Source organism: Peromyscus maniculatus, chromosome 9 (assembly GCF_049852395.1).
Source record: "Peromyscus maniculatus bairdii isolate BWxNUB_F1_BW_parent chromosome 9, HU_Pman_BW_mat_3.1, whole genome shotgun sequence".
In the NCBI taxonomy this organism is placed as follows: Eukaryota; Metazoa; Chordata; class Mammalia; order Rodentia; family Cricetidae; genus Peromyscus; species Peromyscus maniculatus.
The window spans coordinates 53515149-53536347 of NC_134860.1; the positions used below are offsets into that span (position 1 = coordinate 53515149).

The 21199-nt window shown below is 53.4% G+C and overlaps 1 protein-coding gene across 2 annotated transcripts; it reads left to right on the top strand.

Annotated features, from left to right (window-relative positions):
* The first annotated feature begins 1992 nt into the window (after nucleotides 1–1992).
* Nynrin (NYN domain and retroviral integrase containing) lies at nucleotides 1993–21126 on the top strand. 2 transcript variants are annotated; one of them, XM_042284910.2, is made up of 9 exons: nucleotides 1993–2104; nucleotides 2244–2458; nucleotides 9721–10376; nucleotides 10487–12337; nucleotides 12808–12938; nucleotides 13080–13176; nucleotides 14604–14705; nucleotides 14917–15018; nucleotides 16510–21126. In XM_042284910.2, exons 2-9 carry the CDS (start codon nucleotides 2261–2263, stop codon nucleotides 19370–19372), a joined length of 6000 nt encoding a protein of 1999 aa, XP_042140844.2. In that variant the 5' UTR covers nucleotides 1993–2104; nucleotides 2244–2260; the 3' UTR covers nucleotides 19373–21126. The 2 variants fall into 2 exon arrangements, with proteins under 2 accessions (XP_042140844.2, XP_076401162.1); XM_076545047.1 differs by lacking the exon at nucleotides 1993–2104 and having other exon boundaries at nucleotides 2134–2458; nucleotides 9721–9879; nucleotides 10081–10376.
* Nucleotides 21127–21199: the final 73 nt, after the last annotated feature.

The window sequence follows — 21199 nt, forward strand, 5'->3', positions numbered from 1 at the left end:
CTTGAGCTGAGATGGGGAGGAAGACAAGATCTGGGAAAGAGAGATGTGACCAGTAAGCAAATGCCAGGTTCTTTACCTGGTCCATAGTGTGCAAATGGGGACTGTTATCCCCATTTTTATGAGCTAAAGCAACTGAGCACAGAAGTTGAAATAAATTACTTTCTTTTTCTGTTTATGAAGTGTCTTATGCTTGGCTTCTTTCTGCCCTCCACATGACCTCTTTGAACAGAGGATTAAACCTGGGGCCTTTCCTTGACAACAGTAACTGTGCTTGAAGTCCACAGTCAGTAGTGGAGGTCAGAAGGACTTTAGCATCATTTATAGAAGGAGTGGGGAGAAGGCTGTGTGGCTGTGACCTTGCTAAGGAAGGGAAACTGAGGCACAACCCTTCATCCCCTTCTGAGTCAGGATCTCCTTCCTCACCCTCCTGAGTGTTGGGATTTCTGGTGTGCACTGCCATGCCTGACCTCGGCTAAACAGAGCAGCACAGGTAGAGATAAGTCTGCAGGAGGGGCAGGTCTCGGGGGTTGACTAGCCAGAACCTCACAGATGGCCTTTTCCTTTTCTGGATTCCAATACAGGCATAAGAATTAAAGGTAGGGCTTGGCCATCTAGTCTAGCCTGGAAGTAACCTGAATCTTTTTCTCTGGTTGGCCTTTTCTTTACAGCATGTCCTGCCCCACTGGCCTGGGGACCCTGGTCTCTCTCTCCCTCCCTCCCTCCCTCCCTCCCTCCCTCCCTTCCTCCCCCCTTACACACACACACACACACACACACACACACAGCTCTGTAACACATATATCCCAGGTACACACACACACACACACACACACACACACACACACACACACACACACAGCTCTGTAACACATATATCCCAGGTACACACACACACACACATACACAGCTCTGTAACACATATGTCCCAGCTACACACACACACACACCTCTGTAACAGACATCCCAGGAAAGGACTTAGTTAAAATCAGCTACCCTTTGTTAGCCTGGGTTGGGCCACACTTGTGTCTGTCAGACTGCGACTCCTGGTTTATTTGGAAAGTAAGGTCCCCCTGAGGCCCCACATGCAGACTCTGCTTTCACAGTGCCAGGCGACTTCAGGCTACAGCGCATAGAGTGTTCTTTGTACGGAGGATGCCTCCCAGGGCAGCCAGGGTTTTGAAGGTGTCCCCAGCCAGGGGCTAGTCTTGGACCACTGAAGCCAGCCAGCTGGCTGTGGATAAGGGGGAAGGCGACCCTGCCTCCTCCCACCGGCTCCTCACAACCTGACTCACACTTGTTGAAAAGGGGCTCTCACAACTCAAGCTTGAAAACTCGGGCAGCTGACTCCCTTGCCCCTCCAGCCCCGGGGGGCTTCCGCAGGGTCTGGGCTGTGGGCCAGTTCCAGGCAGTCCCCAGACTTGAGTCGGGGGTGAGAGCGCTCTTACCCTTTACTTCCTGCTTGGTCTCCAGCCCAGAGTTTCTGCAGGCCCTAGCCTCTGTGGGCTCTCCACCCCATTCTCCTTTAACCCTTTCCTGCCACAGAGGTGGGTCAGGTCCGGGGTCTTATAGGGAGGTGCAGATCAAGGAGTGGGGTGGTGTGTGTGTGCGTATGTGAAGGAGTGGTGTGTGTGTGTGTGTGTGTGTGTGTGTGTGTGTGTGTGTGTGTGTAGAACCCTGCTTGAAATCTCAAAACAGGGTCTCAGAGACCAACTTTTCTTTCTCTCCCTTCCTTCCAGGAAAGGGGAATTGGAAGGAAATTCACTTTGACCCCTGGTCACAAAACTTGGGTGGAAGGCAGTTGTTTCCACGACCCTGCCTGGCCTTCTCCCTCCTCCCCAGCCTCCCCCCCCCCGCCCCGCCCCCTGCTCTCCAGCGCCCCTTTAAGCCATCCAGCAGCCTAGGCGAGTTTATCCTGGGGGCCTGGCTTCGAGATCGAGGGGGAAGGCGGGGTAGGAGGGTGGGGGGATAGGGGGCGGAGGAGGAGGGCGGCGGGATCCCGCCCGGTCCCACCCCCAGCTACAACCCCGAGCAGGAAGGGCTTGTCTCCTGTGCAGCGGCGGAAAGGGACGACTGAGCTGGGAAGGCGGGCGCGGAGCGCTGGCGGGTGGGTTGCAGAGCCCGCAGCAGGGAGGCGGTGGCGGGGGGCGCGCCGCAGGGAAAGGGAGGCGTGGCTTAGGCTGCAGGGCTAGGTGGCTGGGGGGCCTTGGCGCTGCGATCGGTGACACTTGTCTCTCGCTTTCCAGGGGCAGGAAGGGCAGCCATGCTCTTGTCTGGGGGTAGACCCCCGGCGCAGGAATGGTTCATGGTGCAGTCAGAATCAAAACCTCGGGTGCATCGGCAGCGGCTCCAGGTCCAGCGCATCTTCAGGGTCAAGGTGAATGCCTTCCAGAGCCGCCCCGACACCCCCTACTTCTGGCTGCGGCTGGAGGGGCCTCAGGAGAATACCGGCAAAGCCAAGGTAAACCGCTTCTCTTCAGATCCCCCTAACCCTTCTGGTCAACCCCTCTCCCTCACTCCTGGGGAGTCAGCGGTCCACAGAGGTCTTCAGCTTGGGTTCTGTCGTCGCTTGGCTGGCAGGTACTGGGCCTCCCTCCCTCCAGACCTGCTGCGCCAGCTCGGGCCCCGTGCTTTCTTCTTTCTCTTCTGCCCCACCCCTCTCTTGCCAGTCACGTCAGCCCCTTCTCGTGTCACTTCTGTCCTCCAAGGGTTCCGTCTGTCCTTTCAAGTGTGCTGGGGGAGCCTCTGCCCCGCGAACATCTCTTTCTGGAGCCCTCTCCGGCCAGGCCTCAGTGCTCAGAACCCTGATTTTTCCATCTTGGGATCATTTAAGGGCCTGCATTTTTGTGGCCTCTGCAACACGCGTCTTTGTTCTCCTCAAGACTCTGGAAGGCCCTCCATCCTTTCTGTCTGCTTAAATCCTAGGCTGCTTCTCTGGGTCCTGGGACTGGAGGAGGGCCCTAGAGATACTTTGAGAACAGTGTCGGCATTTTCTCGATGAGACATTTGGGCTCAGAGAGGGTGAGGGCCTAAGTCCTCAGAGTCAGGTAGGAGGAGGTTGGTGGAGGTTGGATTAGAACCCAGGACCCTGCCCCATTTTCTTGCTGTGCTCAGCAACCTCTCACAGGGGTTCAGGGTGGAATGCATCTGTTTGGAAGGCACTGCCTTGGGAAGCCAGGGAGTCTGGGAGGAGGACTGTGGACTTTTGAGATGAAAGGGCCTGCTCTGTGTAGTTGGGTATTAGACAGGCCAGGGCACAGCTTGTAGTTCCTGTGCTCGGCTAGGCTTCTCTCACCAGCTTCTCTGCTTGGGCTCCTCCCTCTGCCTCCATCACACCCAAGGTCCCCCACTCCCTCAGATTCCCTTATCTTTTCCGGTGGGAATGACCTAGGTTCCCTTCTCTCAGTCTCTGGCTGGGGCTTTACCCATATCCCAGTTAGAAAAGGCCTCGGTTGGTCGGGGAGGCCCAACCATGCCAACAGGAAGACAGGGAGGCTGGGAAATTTCTCTCCCAGCGCTTGTGGGGAGCTGCTGCATCAGCAGTTCTCCAGTTCTGCCAGAGGTGCTGGGGGAGGGGAGAGGTGTCTGTCCAGAGAACAGATGTGCAGGAGCCCGTGGGTTGCAGAGGGTGGGGTAGGGTGACAAGAGGCTTTCGGGTTCTTTATAGTCTTGATCTTTCCGTTACTGTAAAGTACCACGGCTCAGTCTTCTTGGAGAACCAAGCAACTAAGTGCGTCCTTTTTAAAGGCCCCTGCCTTGTGATGGGGGCAGAACTCAGAGCCTGTGTATACTTACAGGCCCTTTGCCACCGGGCCACTGCTTCCTCTGCCCACCACTGCCTCCCCTGCCCACCGCCTCCCCTGCCCACCACCGCCTCCCCTGTCCACCGCCTCCCCTGCCCACCGCCTCCCCTGCCTGTGCACAGTCCCGAATAGCACTGTTCGGGATGCCTCACTTGGTGCTTTGTTTGAACCTCAGGTCAGCTCCTTCAAGCTTGGCAGCTCCAGTGTGCACTGCTGTCTCTCGGGGCCACAGAGTCTCACCCCCAAGGCTCTCACTCCAAGCCCTGCCAATGCAGGGGCCCTGACAGCTTCCCCATGCTTCCCTCATTGCCCTGGAGAGAGAAGCATTGCTGCTGGTGTGACCATAGTTTGCAGAGATTCTTTCTTTCTTTTTTTTCAAGACGGGGTTTCTCTGTGTCGCCCTGGCTGTCCTGGAACTCGCTCTGTAGACCAGGCTGGCCTTGAACTCACAGAGATCCACCTGCCTCTGTCTCCTGAGTGCTGGGATTAAAGGAATCCTCCCCTCCCCACCAGCTACCTTGCAGGGATACTGGGTGACTTCCTTTCTTGGACTGGTGGTGAACAGAAGGAAGAATTTCGGGGGCAGGAGAACGTGGAATGTGGGGAGGATGAAGTTTTGTCCTAAGGGTTAGGAGATCTGGATGTGACATGCTGTCACCGCATCATGGTCCAGATAGAGGAGCCAGGTCTTTGAAGAGGCTTAGGCCTAATCATCTTGAGCCTTTTTCTTTTTCCTCATTTTTTTTTTTTTTGATTTTTCGAGACAGGGTTTCTCTGTGTAGCTTTGCGCCTTTGCTGGAACTCACTTGGTAGCCCAGGCTGGCCTCGAACGCACAGAGATCTGCCTGGCTCTGCCTCCCGAGTGCTGGGATTAAAGGCGTGCGCCACCACCGCCCGGCCTCATTTTTAAACAATGTAATAACACTCTTCTCATGTGAGAGTTGTGAGGACCATCTGAAATGATGCATGTTCAAATACTTTGCAAAGTGTAGAGGACAACAAGGGGGCAGAAGCTGGGTATTGCTGTTAGTAAATAGCATCATGTCTTTCTCCCAGTGTTGATGTCTTATAAAGTGAGACACTTCCATTACCTGCTGTCTTAGGGTTTCTATTGCTGTGAAGAGACACCATGACCATGGCAACTCTTATAAAGGAAAACATTTAATTGAGTGGCTTACAGTTCAGGGGTTAAGTCCATTATCATCATGGCAGGAAAGATGTTGACATGCAGGTGGACATGGTCCTGGAGAGGTAGCTGAGAGACTGCCACACTAGGCCTAGCTTGAGCATGTGAGACCTCAAAGCCCGCCTCCACAGTGACACATTTCCTCCAAGAAGGCCACACCTACTCCAACAAGGCCACACCTCCCAATAATGCTACTCCCTATTGTCCAAGCATTCAAACAGATGAGTCAATGGGGGCCAATTCCTATTTAAACTACCACACGGGCTCTGTGAGCATCTCCTAATGTGAGGATGTCTTGTTTTTCATATGGCTGTGGTATAGCCGAGTCAGGTTGTACCGTAGGGCCTGGAGTTTTGCATTCTGACAGTGGCCTTTATATATAGGTCACCTGGTTGGAGGACTTGTGGAAATTAGAAGCTTAGGGACTGGTGGAGGGGGAGCAGTGGGGTCATTTGTTTTGGTCTGAGTGGGAGAGGGGTCAAGAACGATGCAGGCTCACTTAAAGAAGGACCTGGGTGTGTTTTTAATATGACTTGTGCTTGCCTTTCCAGAAAATTTTCTGTTAAACTTGTGTTTTTAAGTTCTTGTGCTTGGCAGGATTTAGAAAATATCAGAGATGCTGCTGTGTATCACACTCTAGGTAGAAAAACAAACCCGGGGGAAGCCGCTTCCTCGAGGTGAGATCAACAAGAGGAAAGGGGAGTCGAACAGTGATTAAATGAGCCAAGGGCTGAAGCCTGTACATCCCTTCGGTATTATTTGGCAACTAACTGCGGGAATAGGTTGAGTGCCAGACAAGAGAGGTGACGTGTTTGCTTCTCTTGTTTTTGGAGAAGATGGATGGAGGTGACAGGGAATCCAAAGACAGTGGCCATAAAGTGGCTTCTGGAGTCTGTGTTCTGGGGCTCCAGCTTAGTTCTGAGATGGAAGCTGGCCTGTCCCTCGTACAGAGCGAGCAGAACCATGGAAATTGGTTGTGGTTGGGTGTGTGCTGGATTTGGCTCACACACCCCCATTGCTAAAATGTTAGGAGCCGTGTCAGCTGGTGGAAGGTTAGTTATAACACTGGGAGGACATTTACACCACAGAAATTGGCAAACGCTCTCAATAAGGGTTGTGCTCCTTCTCCATGTTGGCCTACATGTATGTGCTGTGACTGAGCACCTAATCTCTCTTTTTGTTTAAATGTAAGCTTTTTTTTTTCTTAACCAAAGAATTTACATTTCAAAATTCTTGTCCTCTTTCTAAAAGTTCAAGTCCTTCAGGACCCTTCTGGCATTCATGGCTCTCCAAGTTCCTCACACAGCATGTAGACAGTCTTGTCTTTTGACTTTGAGGCTTCAGCTTACTTCTTTCTTCAGGCAGCATTCTGTTGGCTTCCTTCCTTCCTTCCTCCCTCCCTCCCTCCCTCCCTCCCTCCCTCCCTCCCTCCCTCCCTCCCTCCCTTCTTTCTTCCTTCCTTCCTTCCTTCCTTCCTTCTTTCTTCCCTCCCTTTTTTTTTTTGTTTTTTGAAATAGAGTTTCCATGCGTAGCTCTGACTGTCCTGGATCTTGCTCTGTAGACCAGGTTGGTCTAGAACTCACGGAAATCCTCCTGACTCTGCCTCCGGAGTGCTGGGATTGGTGCCCCTGCCTTGTAAACACTGGGATTGAAGGCATGCATCACCATACCTGGCTAACTCTGAATTATTGCCTACTCTTTTTTTTTTTTGGTGGTGGTTTATTGCTGTTGTTACATTTAAATGTCTCGGAGTTTTGTGTGTTCTATATTCACATGGTGAAATGGCATGAAAACTAAAAACTAAAAATTTTCACACAAAACAGTGTCCTATTTACTGTGTCCATATTGTTTAGGATGTTTCTGAGAAGAGTAACGGTAGTAAGACTTTTGAAGGCAGAGAAGTCTGTCTGTCTGTCTGTCTGTCTGTCTGTCTCTCTGTGTTTGGAGTAATAGGTTTTCAGATTGATCTCCTCGAAGAGCTCAGCCTGTTTTTCTCACTCCCTTCACTCTTTGAATTCAAAGCTTCTTGGTTCTGTCATTTTTCTTAGCCTTTTTAGTTTTTTTCCATGTAAATTGGGGTGGCCCTTGAAGGCAGATGATGAATACTGACTTACAAGAAGGAGGGAGAGCCAGGCAGTGGTGGCACACACCTTTAATCCCAGCATTCAGGAGGCAGAGGCAGGTGGATCTCTGTGAGTTCGAGGCCAGCCTGGGCTACAAAGTGAGATCCAGGACAGGCAGAACTACACAGAGAAACCCTGTCTCGAGAAACCAAAAAACAAAACAAAACAAAAAACCAACCAACCAACCAACCAACCAAACAAACCAACAAACAGAAAAAGGAGAATCCTGTGAAGTTAAGCACTTTGACACCCATAGACTGGTATAATATTGTTTGGTGCTAATATTTTATTTAATTTCAAAGTGACAAAGGATCTATGGAACATTAGGCAATATATTTTTATAAATAATATCACTCATTTTTGATGTTTTACCTATTTTTCTGGGTCAATTATCTATAGATGGGTCAAATCATTTTCTGGACTGTAAATTTCTGCTATTTCCTTATCTGTTTTTGCTTTTTCAGTGTAGGTAACATCATAGGTAAGATCCTAGACTTTGGGGTCACTGTGCTGGGTATCCCTGCCTGTAAGTGAGCTTGAACATGTGACCTTCCTTTCTCATCAAAAAGGAAGATAATGAAGGTTTCCTTTGTAGGATGGAGAGAGGAATATATCAGATCATCTATTGGCCTGGCATAATAATGAAATACTTGTTCATATTTATTATTTTAAAAATGATCTCAATTGCTATACTTTTCATAAACGTGGTGAACTGTTGATGGAACAATAACTATTTAAGCTCTGTGTGTGTGTGTGTGTGTGTGTGTGTGTGTGTGTGTGAGAGAGAGAGAGAGAGAGAGAGAGAGAGAGAGAGAGAGAGAGAAGAGAAAGTGTACCATATGAGTGTGTGACGGTGTCCTCAAAGGCTAGAAGAAAGTTGTGAGATGTCAGATGTGGGTGCTGGGAGTTGAATCTGGGTCCCCTGGAAGAGAGCAGCAAGCACTCTGAGCCACTGAGCGGTCTCTCCACCCCCTTCCACCTTCCTACCTTTTGAGGTAGCGTTTTTTTCATTGAACATAGGACTCAGACTGGTTGGCTGGTGAGCCTCCAAGATCCTCTGTCACCCAAGGGGCTGGAGCTCTGAGCTCAGGGCTTCATGTTCGTGCAATAAGCATAGCACCCCCAGGCCTGTATCCCCAACCCCATTTAAAGAAAGCACGCACAATCTTCTTTCTTAGCTTGCCTCTTTGACTTTATACATGGTTTTTGTGTAGTTGGAATGTAGGGCGCATGGGCTGGGGAACATTTGTGAAGATGAGAGTTATCTGCACCCGGTCACGTTTGCTCTTGCTTGGTAGTGGGACCAGGTGAGGTTTGGGTGGGAGAGGTTGGGGTATCCATCATATTTTGCTGAAAGAAATTTACTTGGGAAGGAGGTAAACACAGAATAAGCAGGAGAAAAATGTTTTCTCCCCTGAGCAGAGGTGCTAGTGTGGCCTTCAAGATGGCTGCTGGAGATTTAAAAAAAAAAGTGGGGGGGAGGGGCATTTGTCACTGAATGTAACGGTCAGGGAAGGCAGGAAGAAGCGTGATTGTTAAGGACATGGATGTGGAAGGACATGAGAGTGAACTCAGTCCACTCGGGCTAGTGTTTTAAGAGACTGTGTAGGAGTTCTCAAAGGTCCTGGGATTATGCTGGTAGGTAGACAAAACCAGCTGCTCTCCCTGAAAGCATGAGGGCTGGTCAGCCAGAGAACTAGAGGCTTTTCTTCCAGTTAGACAAAATGTGATTGTGTGTGTGTGTGTGTGTGTGTGTGTGTGTGTGTGTGTGTGTGTGAGAGAGAGAGAGAGAGAGGAGAGAGAGGGAGAGAGAGTCCTCTGGACACTGGCCCCAGCAACTTATCTACATCACCAGGCAACAGTTACCATGGTTACGGGTACAGGTTGTGCCTGAGAGCTTCTGGAAGGGGATTAAGGCAGAATCCTACAGGGTTACCTGGAAGTCATGTGTCGTCAGCCAGAGGAGGTGCAGAGAGCTCTGCTTTTAGCCAGGTAGACATAGACTGTGATCCAGTGCAGACGCGGTGGAGCCGTGTGCACTTGGGCAAGCTCTTACGAGATGGGAGAATGGGAACAGGCCATGCCAGGCACCATCCTAAGTAAGCAAAGCTCACTGAGCTCACTGTTGCTTGGCTGACGAGGCAGGGACGGACGGGAGACACCGATGGGAGGAGGGAATTAATAACTTGCCCGAGGCTGCCCACGTTCTTGGCACATGAGAGTAATAAATAGTGTGTAGCTCCCTTCCCCCAAGGTGCCACGCAGCTCCGCAGTGCCAAGGGGGGCCAGAACCCAAGCATATCTAGTTTAAACCTGCCATGCTATAGGTGAAGAGGCCGAGGTCCTGAGAAGATGGCGCATTTCCTACAATCCTTCCCCGTTGAGTAAGGCCAAGTCAGAGCTAGTGTGAGGTCTCTTGATGCCACACTTGGATCTTCTCTGGTCTTTCCTCTGCGTCTCCTTCATTCTGTCACCATTCCCTGGAAAGAGGTGGCGGTGTCAGCTGTGGGAGGATTAAGCTTAGCAAGGGGTTGGCCTTTGAGGGGCAGAGGACAGACTAGGGTGAGCCGCCGCTCACAAATGGCTCCCTTTGTTTCTCCTTTCTGCCCAGGAATATCTGAAGGGTCTGTGCAACCCAGAGCTGTGGAAGGAGGTCCGCTATCCACCGGTCCTGCACTGCGCCTTCCTTGGGGCACAAGGCTTGTTCCTGGACTGCCTCTGCTGGAGTACTCTGGCTTACCTGGTGCCTGGTCCCCCTGGCTCCCTGATGGTGGGTGGGCTGACTGAGTCTTTCACCATGACACAGAACTGGCTGGAGGAGCTGGTGGCCCGGCTGTGCTGGGGGTCTGTCCCTATGGTCACCCCCCGGGGGGGTTGGGAGACAGAGGTGACCCGGGCTTTTGGGGCCCTGGTGTGGATCCGTGGTGACAAGTATGCGGGAGACCTGCTGCAGCTTCCCCCCTCGGTCCAGGAGCTGCTCCTCCGCCTGGTCCGAGATGCCGCTGGCAAGGAAGACATCATCGAGTGGCTGGGCCGCTCTGGCATCTCCAGTACCTGCTCCATCCCAGAGGTGCTGATCTCCCCTGCCCAGCAGCAGAAGGAAGGCTCATCCCTGGTGACCATAGGAGAGAGCCCTGAACCCTTCCTAGAGATAGGAACCTTCAATCAGGCTTCAGAAAATTCAAAGAGGTTAACTAGTGTGGGAGCGGCTGGATCCCTGATGCCAGCCCGGAGCACTGAGCTGGAGACAGAATGCCAGCTAGTACAGTAAGTACTGGAGCATGGGTCTTCTCCACCCCTGTCCCTACTCATGATCCCAAGGAAATAGGAACCAAACTACCTTTCTCACCTTTTCAACAAACTTGGCCTTTTTCCAGGATCCGTTCCAACAAGCAAGGTGAGGTGAACCGTGCTCAAGAGGAAGGGCCCATTGTGCAGGTCATCAGCAGCCAGGTCTCCGCAAATCCCACACAAGCCCTCTTGCCGCGAAGTCAGGTACAGAGGATGGAAGATAGAAGAATCTCATTGCAGTCACCAGTGTCAGCTTTGAGTGTGTGTCCATCCTGGAAGCCCCAGGCCCCGAGGCCAGCCTTTGGGCTGTTGTGGCCAGGGACCATTGCAGCGACTTTCAGGAAGATCAATGAGCTACATTCCCTTCACCTGGCCTGGCTCCTATCCCAGGCTTGCTTCAGTTTGCCGTTCTGGCAGAGACCCATGGGCCCCATTCAGCTGAGGCTGCCAGGACAGAGTCCTTTGCCCTTAAACCTGGAGTGGAAACCGAAAGAGCTGACTCCTCTTCCCAGTATAGAAAACCAGCCTTGTAGAGAAGATGGGGAGCTAGGAAAGGAGACAGCCCTAGAGCATAACCCGAGGCCAGAGGACCCCCCAGAAGCCGTCTGTTTATCGGTGGTGCCAGCGGATCGTGCCGTCAAAGAGGGTGTTCCACAAGCAGGGCCATCCTTGACATCTATACCCCAGGATGCAGTCGAGCAGGAAGATCAAAGAAGTGTGCCGTCGGATTGTAGAGGTCCAGAGAAGTTGTCCTCTTCAGCACTGCCCACCGAGCAGAGGGGACCCGCAGCTCAAGAGAGGCCAGTGGCTCGTGCGGGGATGACAGGCCAGTCAGCACCCAAAGCTCCAACCGTGTCTGAAACTCTTGAAATGCCCGTGGCTACAGCAGTGTCCAAAGCTGAACACCCACCCGCCGAGGAAGGGCTGCCTGCTGCTCCCAAAGGGCCTCCAGCCCTAAAGAAGTCAGCAGTGTACGCAGAGCCTCCGGCTCCCACAGTGCCTCCAGCTCCACCAATATCAGCAGTTCCTGTGGCACCCACTGCCCAAAAACCAACGGAGGGTCAACCAGCAGCTCCCGTGGCGCTCACAGCCCAACATGCAGCAGCGGATCAACCAGCAGCTCCTGTGGCGCCCACAGCCCAAAAAGCAGCGGCAGCGGCGGGTCAACCAGGAGCTCCTGCGGCACCCACAGCCCAAAAAGCAGCGGTGGGTCAACCAGCAGCTCCTGCGGCACCCACAGCCCAAAAAGCAGCGGCGGTGGGTCATCCAGCAGCTCCTGCGGCATCCATAGCTCCCAAAGCAGCAGCGGATCATCCAGCAGCTCCTGTGGCGCCCACAGCCCAAAAAGCAGCGGCGGCGGCGGGTCAACCAGCAGCTCGTGTGGCACCCACAGCTCCCCAGATTCCTACAGCTCAGAACATGCCTTCAGTCAAAACCCCTGCAGGTCCCCAAATCCCCAAAGTTCAAACTGGAAATGCTGCTAAAGCAGGTTCTGCGACTCCCAACACACCCTCGACCACCAAAGCACCCGGAGCTTCTAAAGCCTCCGGAGCATCTAAAAAGTCTGCAGCCCAGACGGGGCCCACGGTTGCAGGACCGGCCTCGGATGCAGTCAAACTCCCGAGTGAGGCCCAGGCTTCAAACAGTAGAGCTGCCACGCCGCCGAAGGGCCAGGGAAAGGCTGGGAGGCAGGCGCTGCAGGCCAGTAGCCCCGTGGCCTCCAGAAATAAACATCAATTCCTGAAGGAAGGAATTCTTGGGGCTTGGGAGGAAGCCCAGAGGCAGTCACCTCACCACCCACAGGCCAGCAGCACAGTGACCAGCTTCCAGAGGTACCACGAGGCCTTGGACACACCCTTCGAGTTGAACTTGTCCGAGGAGCCTGGGAATCCGGGGCTGCGGAGAGTGGTCATCGACGGTAGCAGCGTGGCCATGGTGTGAGTAGCCAAGGACTGGGTGTGCAGGGTTGGGGGTAGGGGTGGGGGTGTGTGTGTGGAGCTGGGCAGGTATTCCTCCCTGACCTCATATGGGTAACAAAAGATGAGGGAACTGGCATGTATTGAATGGCTACCGCATGGCAAGGCGTGTGCGCAGTGAGGCTGCAGGCCAGGTGTGGCGGCGCATCCACATTTAATCCCAGTGTTCGGGAGGCAGAGGCAGGAGGATTTCTTTGAGTTCCAGACCAGCCTTGTCTACATAGTAAGCTCCATTCAGGACAACTAGGACTTCATAGAGAGACCTTGTCTCGGGGCGGGGGGGGGGGGGATGCCAGGAAGTGGATGGGGGAGGGTATTGCTGGCATCCTTGGCACTCTTGGGACATTACCTGCTTGGGCCCCCAGTGTGAGGGGATGAGTGGTGAGGCGTGGCCTTCTAGAAGGAGTTCCTTCTCTTCCACCGCCCCACAGGCACGGCCTCCAGCACTTCTTCTCTTGTCGGGGCATCGCCATGGCGGTGCAGTATTTCTGGAATCGAGGACACCGAGAGGTCACCGTGTTTGTGCCCACCTGGCAGCTGAAGAAGACCCGGAGGGTGAGAGGTAAGGTGCCCGCAGCTGCCAGCCCTTCCAGCACCACCGGGCTTTTCTCCGCCTTGTCTTTTTGCTCTGTTCTTCCACCCCTCCCCCCCTGGCCCATTCTCACTCAGCCCTCCCGCTGACTCTGTGTTCTGTCCCCCCCAGAGAGCCACTTTCTGACGCAGCTCCACGCACTCAAGATGCTTTCAATCACTCCCTCCCAGCTGGAAAATGGCAAGAAGATCACCACCTATGATTACAGGTGCGCCATGCCCCAGGTCCCTCTGTGGGGCTCGGGGTGGTCTCGGATGCTGTCCCGTCTCATCTTCTCAGGGGGGAAATGGAGGCAAATGCCATGTCCGAGAGGAGGTATTGGCGCACAAATGAGATGGCTGAAGGTTGGCTCTTCCCAAGCACAAGGTCGCCGACATCTTTGGAACTCTGGTGCTGTGCTTTCCTCCAGCATGGCCTGTGGGCCCAGGCTCATCGCCTTGGATAGGATGAGCCTCATCCTTCAAATTAGTGGCAGTGGTACCCTAGGCTTTCTGGCGCCAGTTTGGGTTAAAGTTCATATCTCAAGGAATGCCTTCAATCTTCCCTCCCCAAGCTCGGATGCTGGGAGGCGGTGTATGTGACCGCATGTAGATGGATCCTAGGGCAAGGCTCTGGAAATGCGGTTAGATGGACCTGGTTTGCCTAAACATTGACATCCCCTCAGCATTCATTGTCTAGCATGGCTATAGCACTGTTGTGTGTAGGGGAGTCTGTGACCCTGCCTGACCTAGGGCAGGTGAGCAAGGCCCTGCCATAGTCCTAGGCCAGATGCTCAGCTGACTGTTTTTGGCTTCACTTGGGCACCTCGAATGCTGGGTGGGGAGAGGTTCTGTTTCTTCCCTGTGTTCCCCACAATCTACCCAGCCTTCAAGGTTGTGAAGGGCTGGGCAGGGCCGCTCCAGCCTCCCAAGCTTCCAGAGCTGAGTCCTGGGTGAGTTTGTTAAATCCTCCAAATCCAGCAAGGCAAAGGTTTAAGGGGAAATGGCTTTTTTTGTAGAAGAGCCCTCTGCTGGGCACTTGGGGAACAGCATGTGAACATTCCAGGGAATGCTGAGAAGGAGGTAGGTAGCTCTTTTTCCTGGTCACAGCCCTCCTTAGAAGGAGAGTGATCCTCAGAAGAATGGATTTGTTTATTAAGTCACGTGATTTTATGTGTTAGTATATATGTGGATGTACACGTTGGCACAAATGTGAGTATTGTGCTTTGATGAAGAATATTGTGCGCTGTGTGCTAGGCGCTGAATTAGACACGTAAGCATCACCTTGGTTTAATTATTGCAGCAATATGGGGTGGGTATTTTATCTACAGTTTACAGATGCAGAAATGGGAGCAGAAAATACCTGTGCGTGAATGCAAACCAGAGGATGGGTTCTGTGTTGCGTGAGCCTGTGTGTTTGGGAGGGGTGTGTGCTTGTATACACGCTTGGGGGTCTGTGCAACCAGGTACACCTTCTGGGGAATGCTGGGATCCCAGATGGCCACATGGAAGAGAGGATATGCTGTAGAGCCTTGTCTTGATTACAGAGGGTCGAGTCTCTGTCTGGCCCACTGGGGAGCTCTAGCTCATTTTCCAGAGGGTCCAGAAAGTGAGAGGGTAGTTCCTAGATGGTTAGTGATTTCCTTTTCCCTCGCAGGTTCATGGTAAAGCTGGCAGAGGAGACAGACGGAATCATCCTCACTAACGAGCAGATTCACATCCTAATGAATAATTCCAAGAAAGTGATGATCAGAGATCGGTGAGACATTCCTTGGGACTTGTGCCCCTATTTCTCAGTGATGTCAGGCAGCCCGTGGCAGAAAGAGATGCTGGGCCAGGAAGAGGAGCCTTAGGACAGGGCTCTCCAGTACCTGCTGGTAAATGGGGAGTCTCGGCCCCTGTGGAGGCGATAGAGTGTGGCTGAATCTTGGGCTCAACAATGTTCTTGCCCCTTTCTCTTGTGGGTCTAGCCTGCTGCCCTTCACCTTTGCGGGGAATCTCTTCATGGTACCAGATGACCCCCTGGGCCGTGATGGCCCCACCTTGGATGAATTCCTGAAGAAGCCGAACAGGTAATTTCTCAGGTCTTCTCTACCTCCCAGACGTTCCCGGGACTGACCAGAAGCTCCTCTCGGTGTTAGCCAACATTTATCTAGCAAACAGAGTGGTTGGACCGTTTTATATCTTTATATATCTGCCACATTTTGATGCTTCTACCCACTATTCATATTATGATTTTAACATTTCACACACACCTTTTTATGTATTTTGCCACAACTGGCATTTGTGCTTAATCTTTTCTTGCTGTCTTCAGACCTACACCGTGCAAATTCGTGTGGTGCACTGTTGCAGCCAGGTAGCATTCCACTCCATGCAGAAGAATCTCTTCTCTGTCTGGGGCCATTTGAGTGTTTTTGCTTTATGCTCCTGGTGATGTGTGACAGCAACTTTTTTTTTCTTTCGTTGTGTCCAAGAGAGTTATGTGTACACACGTGCTGTCATGTTCATTATCTCCGTTGGTCCTTGCAATCTGAGTTAGATGGAAATGACCATATTCCTCATTTCGTAGACGAGGAATCGGAGGCTCAAGTGACCTTTTCAAGGTCATTTTGGCGGAACTGGTTTGTAGCATCTCGGATCCTCTGGCTTCTATGTGCCTTGGGCCACATTTGCTGTCCCCCTGCCCCCAGTGTTCTGAGACCTTCGGGGGAACGTGGTTGGGACCTGTGGACAGGGCAGTGCTTCCTAGGCCACCTCTCCACACACCCCCACCCCCAGTTCATCAGTTTGTTTCCTACCCGCCATTTCATCAGTGTGTGGAAATGAAGCCGAGGTTTCTCCATTGTGTGCCAGGCCTCCTCTCCAGGGTTGACCTTCCCCTGGAAGGTTCATCCTGGGGTAAGAGCGGAAGCTGCCAGTCATCTCTTATCAAGCCATTGACTCAAAAACTAATTTAAATGTTTCACGGTCTTAGTCTATGTAGCTTTGTCACCTGTCGTTGTGATAAAATACCCTGGAAAAAGCAACTTAATGAGAAAGGTTCACACTGTGGGGAGTCACAGGGGCAGGAGCTTGGGAAGAACTGGTCACGTCGTGTCTGCAGTCGGAAGAGAGCAATGGATGTGTGCTAGTTAGTGCTCAGCTCACTTTGTCCGCTTGGCACAGTCTAGGAGCCTCTGCCTAGGGGATGGCACCACCCAGGGTGGGAGGGTCATCAAGATGATCCCTCGCAGATCTGCCTCCAGGCTACCCGATCCACACAGCCCTTCACTGAGCCTGCCTTCTTAGTTGATTCTCGATTGTGCCAAGCTGGCGATTCAAAGTGACCATCACAGTCAGTAAGATTTTGGTTTGATAAACTTTCAAAGCACAGAAGAATCCTTGTTGAAGTTCTAGCACATGTTAAGCTGGAGAGCAAGTAGTTATGGGCTGGCTCCTGGCTGATCCCTGCCATGTACGAAGGACTCCTAGGAGTGAGGTGGGTTTCTGTGGGGGGACCACACATGTGGCTTTCCCCACGGATAATCTGTGGGGGTGGGGCTGCCCCCTCTCCTTCTTAATAGGTTGGACATGGACATCGGCAATTTCTTGAAGGTGTGGAAGACCCTTCCTCCCAGCTCAGCCAGTATCTCAGAGCTGAGTGACGATGCTGATCCTGAGCCGTTGGTGGCTCCCCAGAATGGGGAAGCCGTCAGGGAGAAGAGGGAGGAAAGCCTGGACGAGGAGCTGATGGAGGAGCCAGAACTATCAAAGCCTGAGGAGCAAGATGACCACGGCTCTTCCCTGGTGTCGGCGTTTGGAGTCGAATGCCTTGCCTTTCCTGAGGAAATCCTCCGGTCTCTCAGCCTGCATGACCCCTCTGAGGGGGCTTTAGACATTGACCTTCTGCCAGTGGTATCCTCCCCCTACCTGGATGTCCCCTGGGATGGAAAGGCTCCCTCTCAACAAGTTCTCGCCCAGCTTGCTCAGCTCACCATCCCTAGCAACTTCACCGCCCTGTCTTTTTTTATGGGCTTTATGGATTCCCACCGGGATGCGATTCCTGACTATGAAGCCCTCGTGGGTCCCCTGCACAGCCTCTTCAAGCAGAAGCCAGACTGGCAGTGGAACCAGGAGCACGAGAAGGCCTTCCTGGCCCTGAAACGGGCCTTAGTGTCCGCCCTCTGCCTGTCAACCCCCAACTCCCTTCTGCCCTTCTACCTGGAAGTGACCGTCAGCCAGGTGTCGCTGACGGCCATCCTGCAGCAGGAACACTCTGGAAGGAAGCACTCCATCGCTTATACTTCGAAACCTCTCCTCCCCGATGAGGACAGTGAGGGTCCTCAGTCAGGCGGGGACAGCCCCTATGCTGTGGCCTGGGCCCTCAAACACTTCTCCCAGTGCATTGGAGACAACCCAGTGGTTCTGCGTCTTTCCTATGCCGCCCGGACCACGGCGGACAACGAGGCGTGGGAAAGCCGTCGGGTTTCCAAAGCCTGGTTGATTCGCTGGTCTCTCTTGGTGCAGGACAAAGGCAAGCGGGAATTGGAATTGGCCCTTCTCCAGGGCCTGCTGGGGGAAAACCAGCTGCTGACACCGGCTGCCTCTATGCCTCGCGTTTTCCAGCTTCTGCCTCCTTTGACTGACCTGTCTACTTTTATCTGCATCCATATATCTGGCTATTGCTTCTACCGTGACGACGAGCTGTGTGCTGGCTTTGGTCTCTACATCTTGTCTCCCACCAGCCCCCCGGTCTCGCTCACCTTTTCCTGTTCCCCTTATACACTCACCTATGCCCACCTGGCAGCTGTGGCCTGTGGCCTAGAGCGCTTTGGCCAGGCCCACCAGCCGGTGGTTTTCCTCACCCACTGCAACTGGATCTTCAGCGTCCTCTGGGAGCTCCTGCCACTCTGGAAAGCCCGGGGCTTCCTCTCATCCGACGGGGCTTCGCTACCTCATCCAAGCTTGCTCTCCTATATTCTGTCTCTCACTTCCGGCTTCTCGTCCCTTCCCTTTATCTACCGCACCTCTTACCGGGGCTCTCTATTTGCTGTGACAGTGGATAATTTGGCCAAGCAGGGTGCCCAAGGGGGCAGGCAGTGGTGGGATTTGCCGAAGGATGTGCCAGCACCCATGGTGACCCCCCATACTAAAGGCAGGAAGCCTAACTTGCTGACCTTACAGCTGAGTGACGGCACCTTGGCTGATGTCATCACCAAGCTGCAGACGGGGCAGAAATTGCCCGGGTCGTCGCCGTTCAGTTCCGCCTTTCATTCCCTCAGCCTCGACAAAGACACTGGCCTGCTTATGTTCAAGGGGGAAAAACATCCCAGGGTCTGGGTAGTCCCAAGGCAACTTCGGAGGGAGCTGATTTTTTCTGTGCATGACATCCCCTTGGGGGGGCACCAGAGGCTGGAGGAGACTTACAGGAAGTTGCGGTTGCTGGGATGGTGGCCTGGGATCAAGGAGCATGTGAGGGATTATTGCAGGAGCTGTTTGTTTTGCATTCCCCGTAATCTCGTAGGTGGTGAGTTGAAAGTAATTGAGTCTCCGTTGCCTCTCAGGTCAACGGCTCCCTGGTCAAGTCTGCAGATCGAGGTGGTGGGTCCGGTCACTGCGAGTGAGGAGGGTCATAAGCACGTGCTCATTGTGGCAGATGCCAATACCCGGTGGGTGGAGGCGTTCCCTCTGAAGCCCTATACGCACATGGCTGTGGCCCAGGTGCTACTGCAGCACGTGTTTGCGAGATGGGGTGTGCCCCTAAGGCTGGAGGCAGCCCAAGGTCCCCAGTTTGCCCGGCATGTCCTGGTGAGCTGTGGGCTGGCCCTGGGAGCCCAGGTGACCACGCTGAGTAGGGCCCTCCAGTTCCCCTGTTTGATGAGTTCAGAGGCCTACTGGGAATTCAAGAGGGCCCTGAAGGAGTTCATCTTCCTGCATGGCAAAAAGTGGGCAAGCTCCCTTCCCTTACTGCACCTGGCCTTTAGGGCCTCCACCCCAGATGCCACCCCATACCAGGTCCTGACTGGGGACGAGATGAGGCTGACGGAGCCCTTGTGGTGGGAGCTGAGCAGTGCAAACATTGAAGGGCTCAAGATGGATGCTTTCTTGCTGCGGCTGATGCGGGAGCTCTTGGACCTCCACTGGCGGGTGGCGGAAAAAGCGAGTGAAAAAGCTGAGAACAGACGTCTCAAGAGGGAGACCCAGGAGAAGGAGTGGAATGTGGGTGACCAGGTCCTCTTGTTGTCTCTCCCCAAGAATGGCAGCAGTGCCAAGTGGGTGGGTCCCTTCTATATCGGGGACCGGTTGAGCCTATCCCTCTACCGGGTGTGGGGTTTCCCGACCCCAGAGAAGCTGGGGTGTGTCTATCCTAGCAGTCTAATGAAGGGCTTTGTCAACAGTGACACAGCCCTGCCCCTCAATGTGCCCCTCAACGACTTGGAGCAGTGAGGTGGCGCTCTCTGCTCCAGGGGTCCTGGGTTTCTGCTGCTAGGGCCTCCCTCTGCTCTAAGAAATGCTCTTAGCTCTTTGGGGGCCCTCGGTTGTGCCTTTTGTGGAGAAGTTGCTTCATAAAGCTTTGCTGAATTACCTTGACCTTGGGATGAATGTCCCTATGGAAACATCCCCAGCTTAGGGTTTTTGGAAACCTTGCCAAAGGTTGTCATATGTGGGCTCTGGCAGTTTTACACTTGGGAGCAGAAAGTCTCCTTACTAATGTAGGCCAGGCTCACAGTCTTCCCCAAGTGCCGTCTTGTCCCTTCATACACATGTAGGCGTATATTGGTGTGTGCACCCCTCCCCCCAATATCTTAAACCTGGTATACTTAATAGTGTAGATCTGAACTTCACAGTGGGTACCACCGCTCGCTCTCATGTGAGGGCCTCCTCTTACACTATGGGTTTGGTGAGCCTTTGCCCTTGGAGTTTTCAGTGGCACAGACACATGCTGGCAGCGGAGTGGCGGGGGTGGGGTGGGGGCGGGAGGTGCAGGACACACACACAGCGGCTCTCCAGTCAGCTTCCTTTGCCTTCTCAGCTGTCAAGAAAGGGTTTTAGCCTTCGTGTGCCTCCAGGACGATGGCACCTACCTGTGTAAGGGGAAGGGAGGGTGGAAAGGGATGAGTTGGCCTACCTCATTTGATTCCAGTTAAGGGAGACGATGGCCGCCCCCTGCTGTGATGGTGATCACCTCACAGAAATCACGGACCTCGGTGCCAAGTGTGGCACCTCTACCAGAAGAGCTGCTTCTATTAGGTCAAGTGGTGCCCAGGCTTTGCTTCGAGGGGAGGGCATTGGCGTGGGTAGTTTGACACGTGGCCAGGTGCTGGGTAGCTTTTACCTCTTATTCTTCTCATCCCCTCCCAAAGCCTACAGCCCTCTCTTGCCCGCATGGTCCCCGTCTCCTTAGATGCTTTGGGTAGAGCTCCCTTAGAGCCAGCCGCACCATGGGCGCCCCCGCAGTGGGCGCTTCCGCAGTGGGCGCTCCCGCAGTGGGCGCTCCCGCAGTGGGCGTGGGCCTCTCGTAGACATGAGTGCTTCTCACCCTTCTGCATGTCCACACTGCTGAGCTGTCAGTCTGCAGAGGAAGGCAGCACCATGCCACTCGGGCTCATTTCTTCAGGAGCCAATCCAGTTTTCCAGCGCAGCGCAGGTCGCCAGACAGGACATCGCCGAGTGCCGGGTCCAGAGAAGTTGCCATTGAGTCCAGCTTGTTTCACGGCAGAGGAATGAGGGCCACAGGGGGAAATGACTTGTCCAAAGTCATACCGCTGGGTGGTGGCTGAGGTGGGACCCGGATGAACCTTCCTGACTTCCAGTTCATCACGGACAGGAGTTCTAGCAACAGGTTCAAGTGGGAGAATCCTTCCAGGTTGTGGACCTCCATTCCCTTGGATGCCATTTCCCAACTTTTCTAGATAAATGACCTGGATGCTGTTCTTCAGCCAATCCAGCTGTCAACCCTGCCCAGGAAGGAATGTTGGGCGCCGCCCGAGACGCTGGCGGGTTAGCTGTAGAGTTTTTAGCAGGTACTGTATTTCCTCACCTGGGCCTCTTTTCCCACCTCTTCGTCTAGTGTGCCAGCCTCACTCTCCCACCCCAGGGCTGTATTCAAACCCCTCTTCCTGTCAAGTACAGTTTTTATCATGTGCTCTTTCAAGTGATTTTCATTCTATTTTTCAATAAATCAGTTAAAGTGGAACCAATGTTTTGTTTTGTTTTCCAGAATTGGGGGGTAAGGTGGGTGGGGCATCTGTGGGGGTATAGCTCACTGCTCTT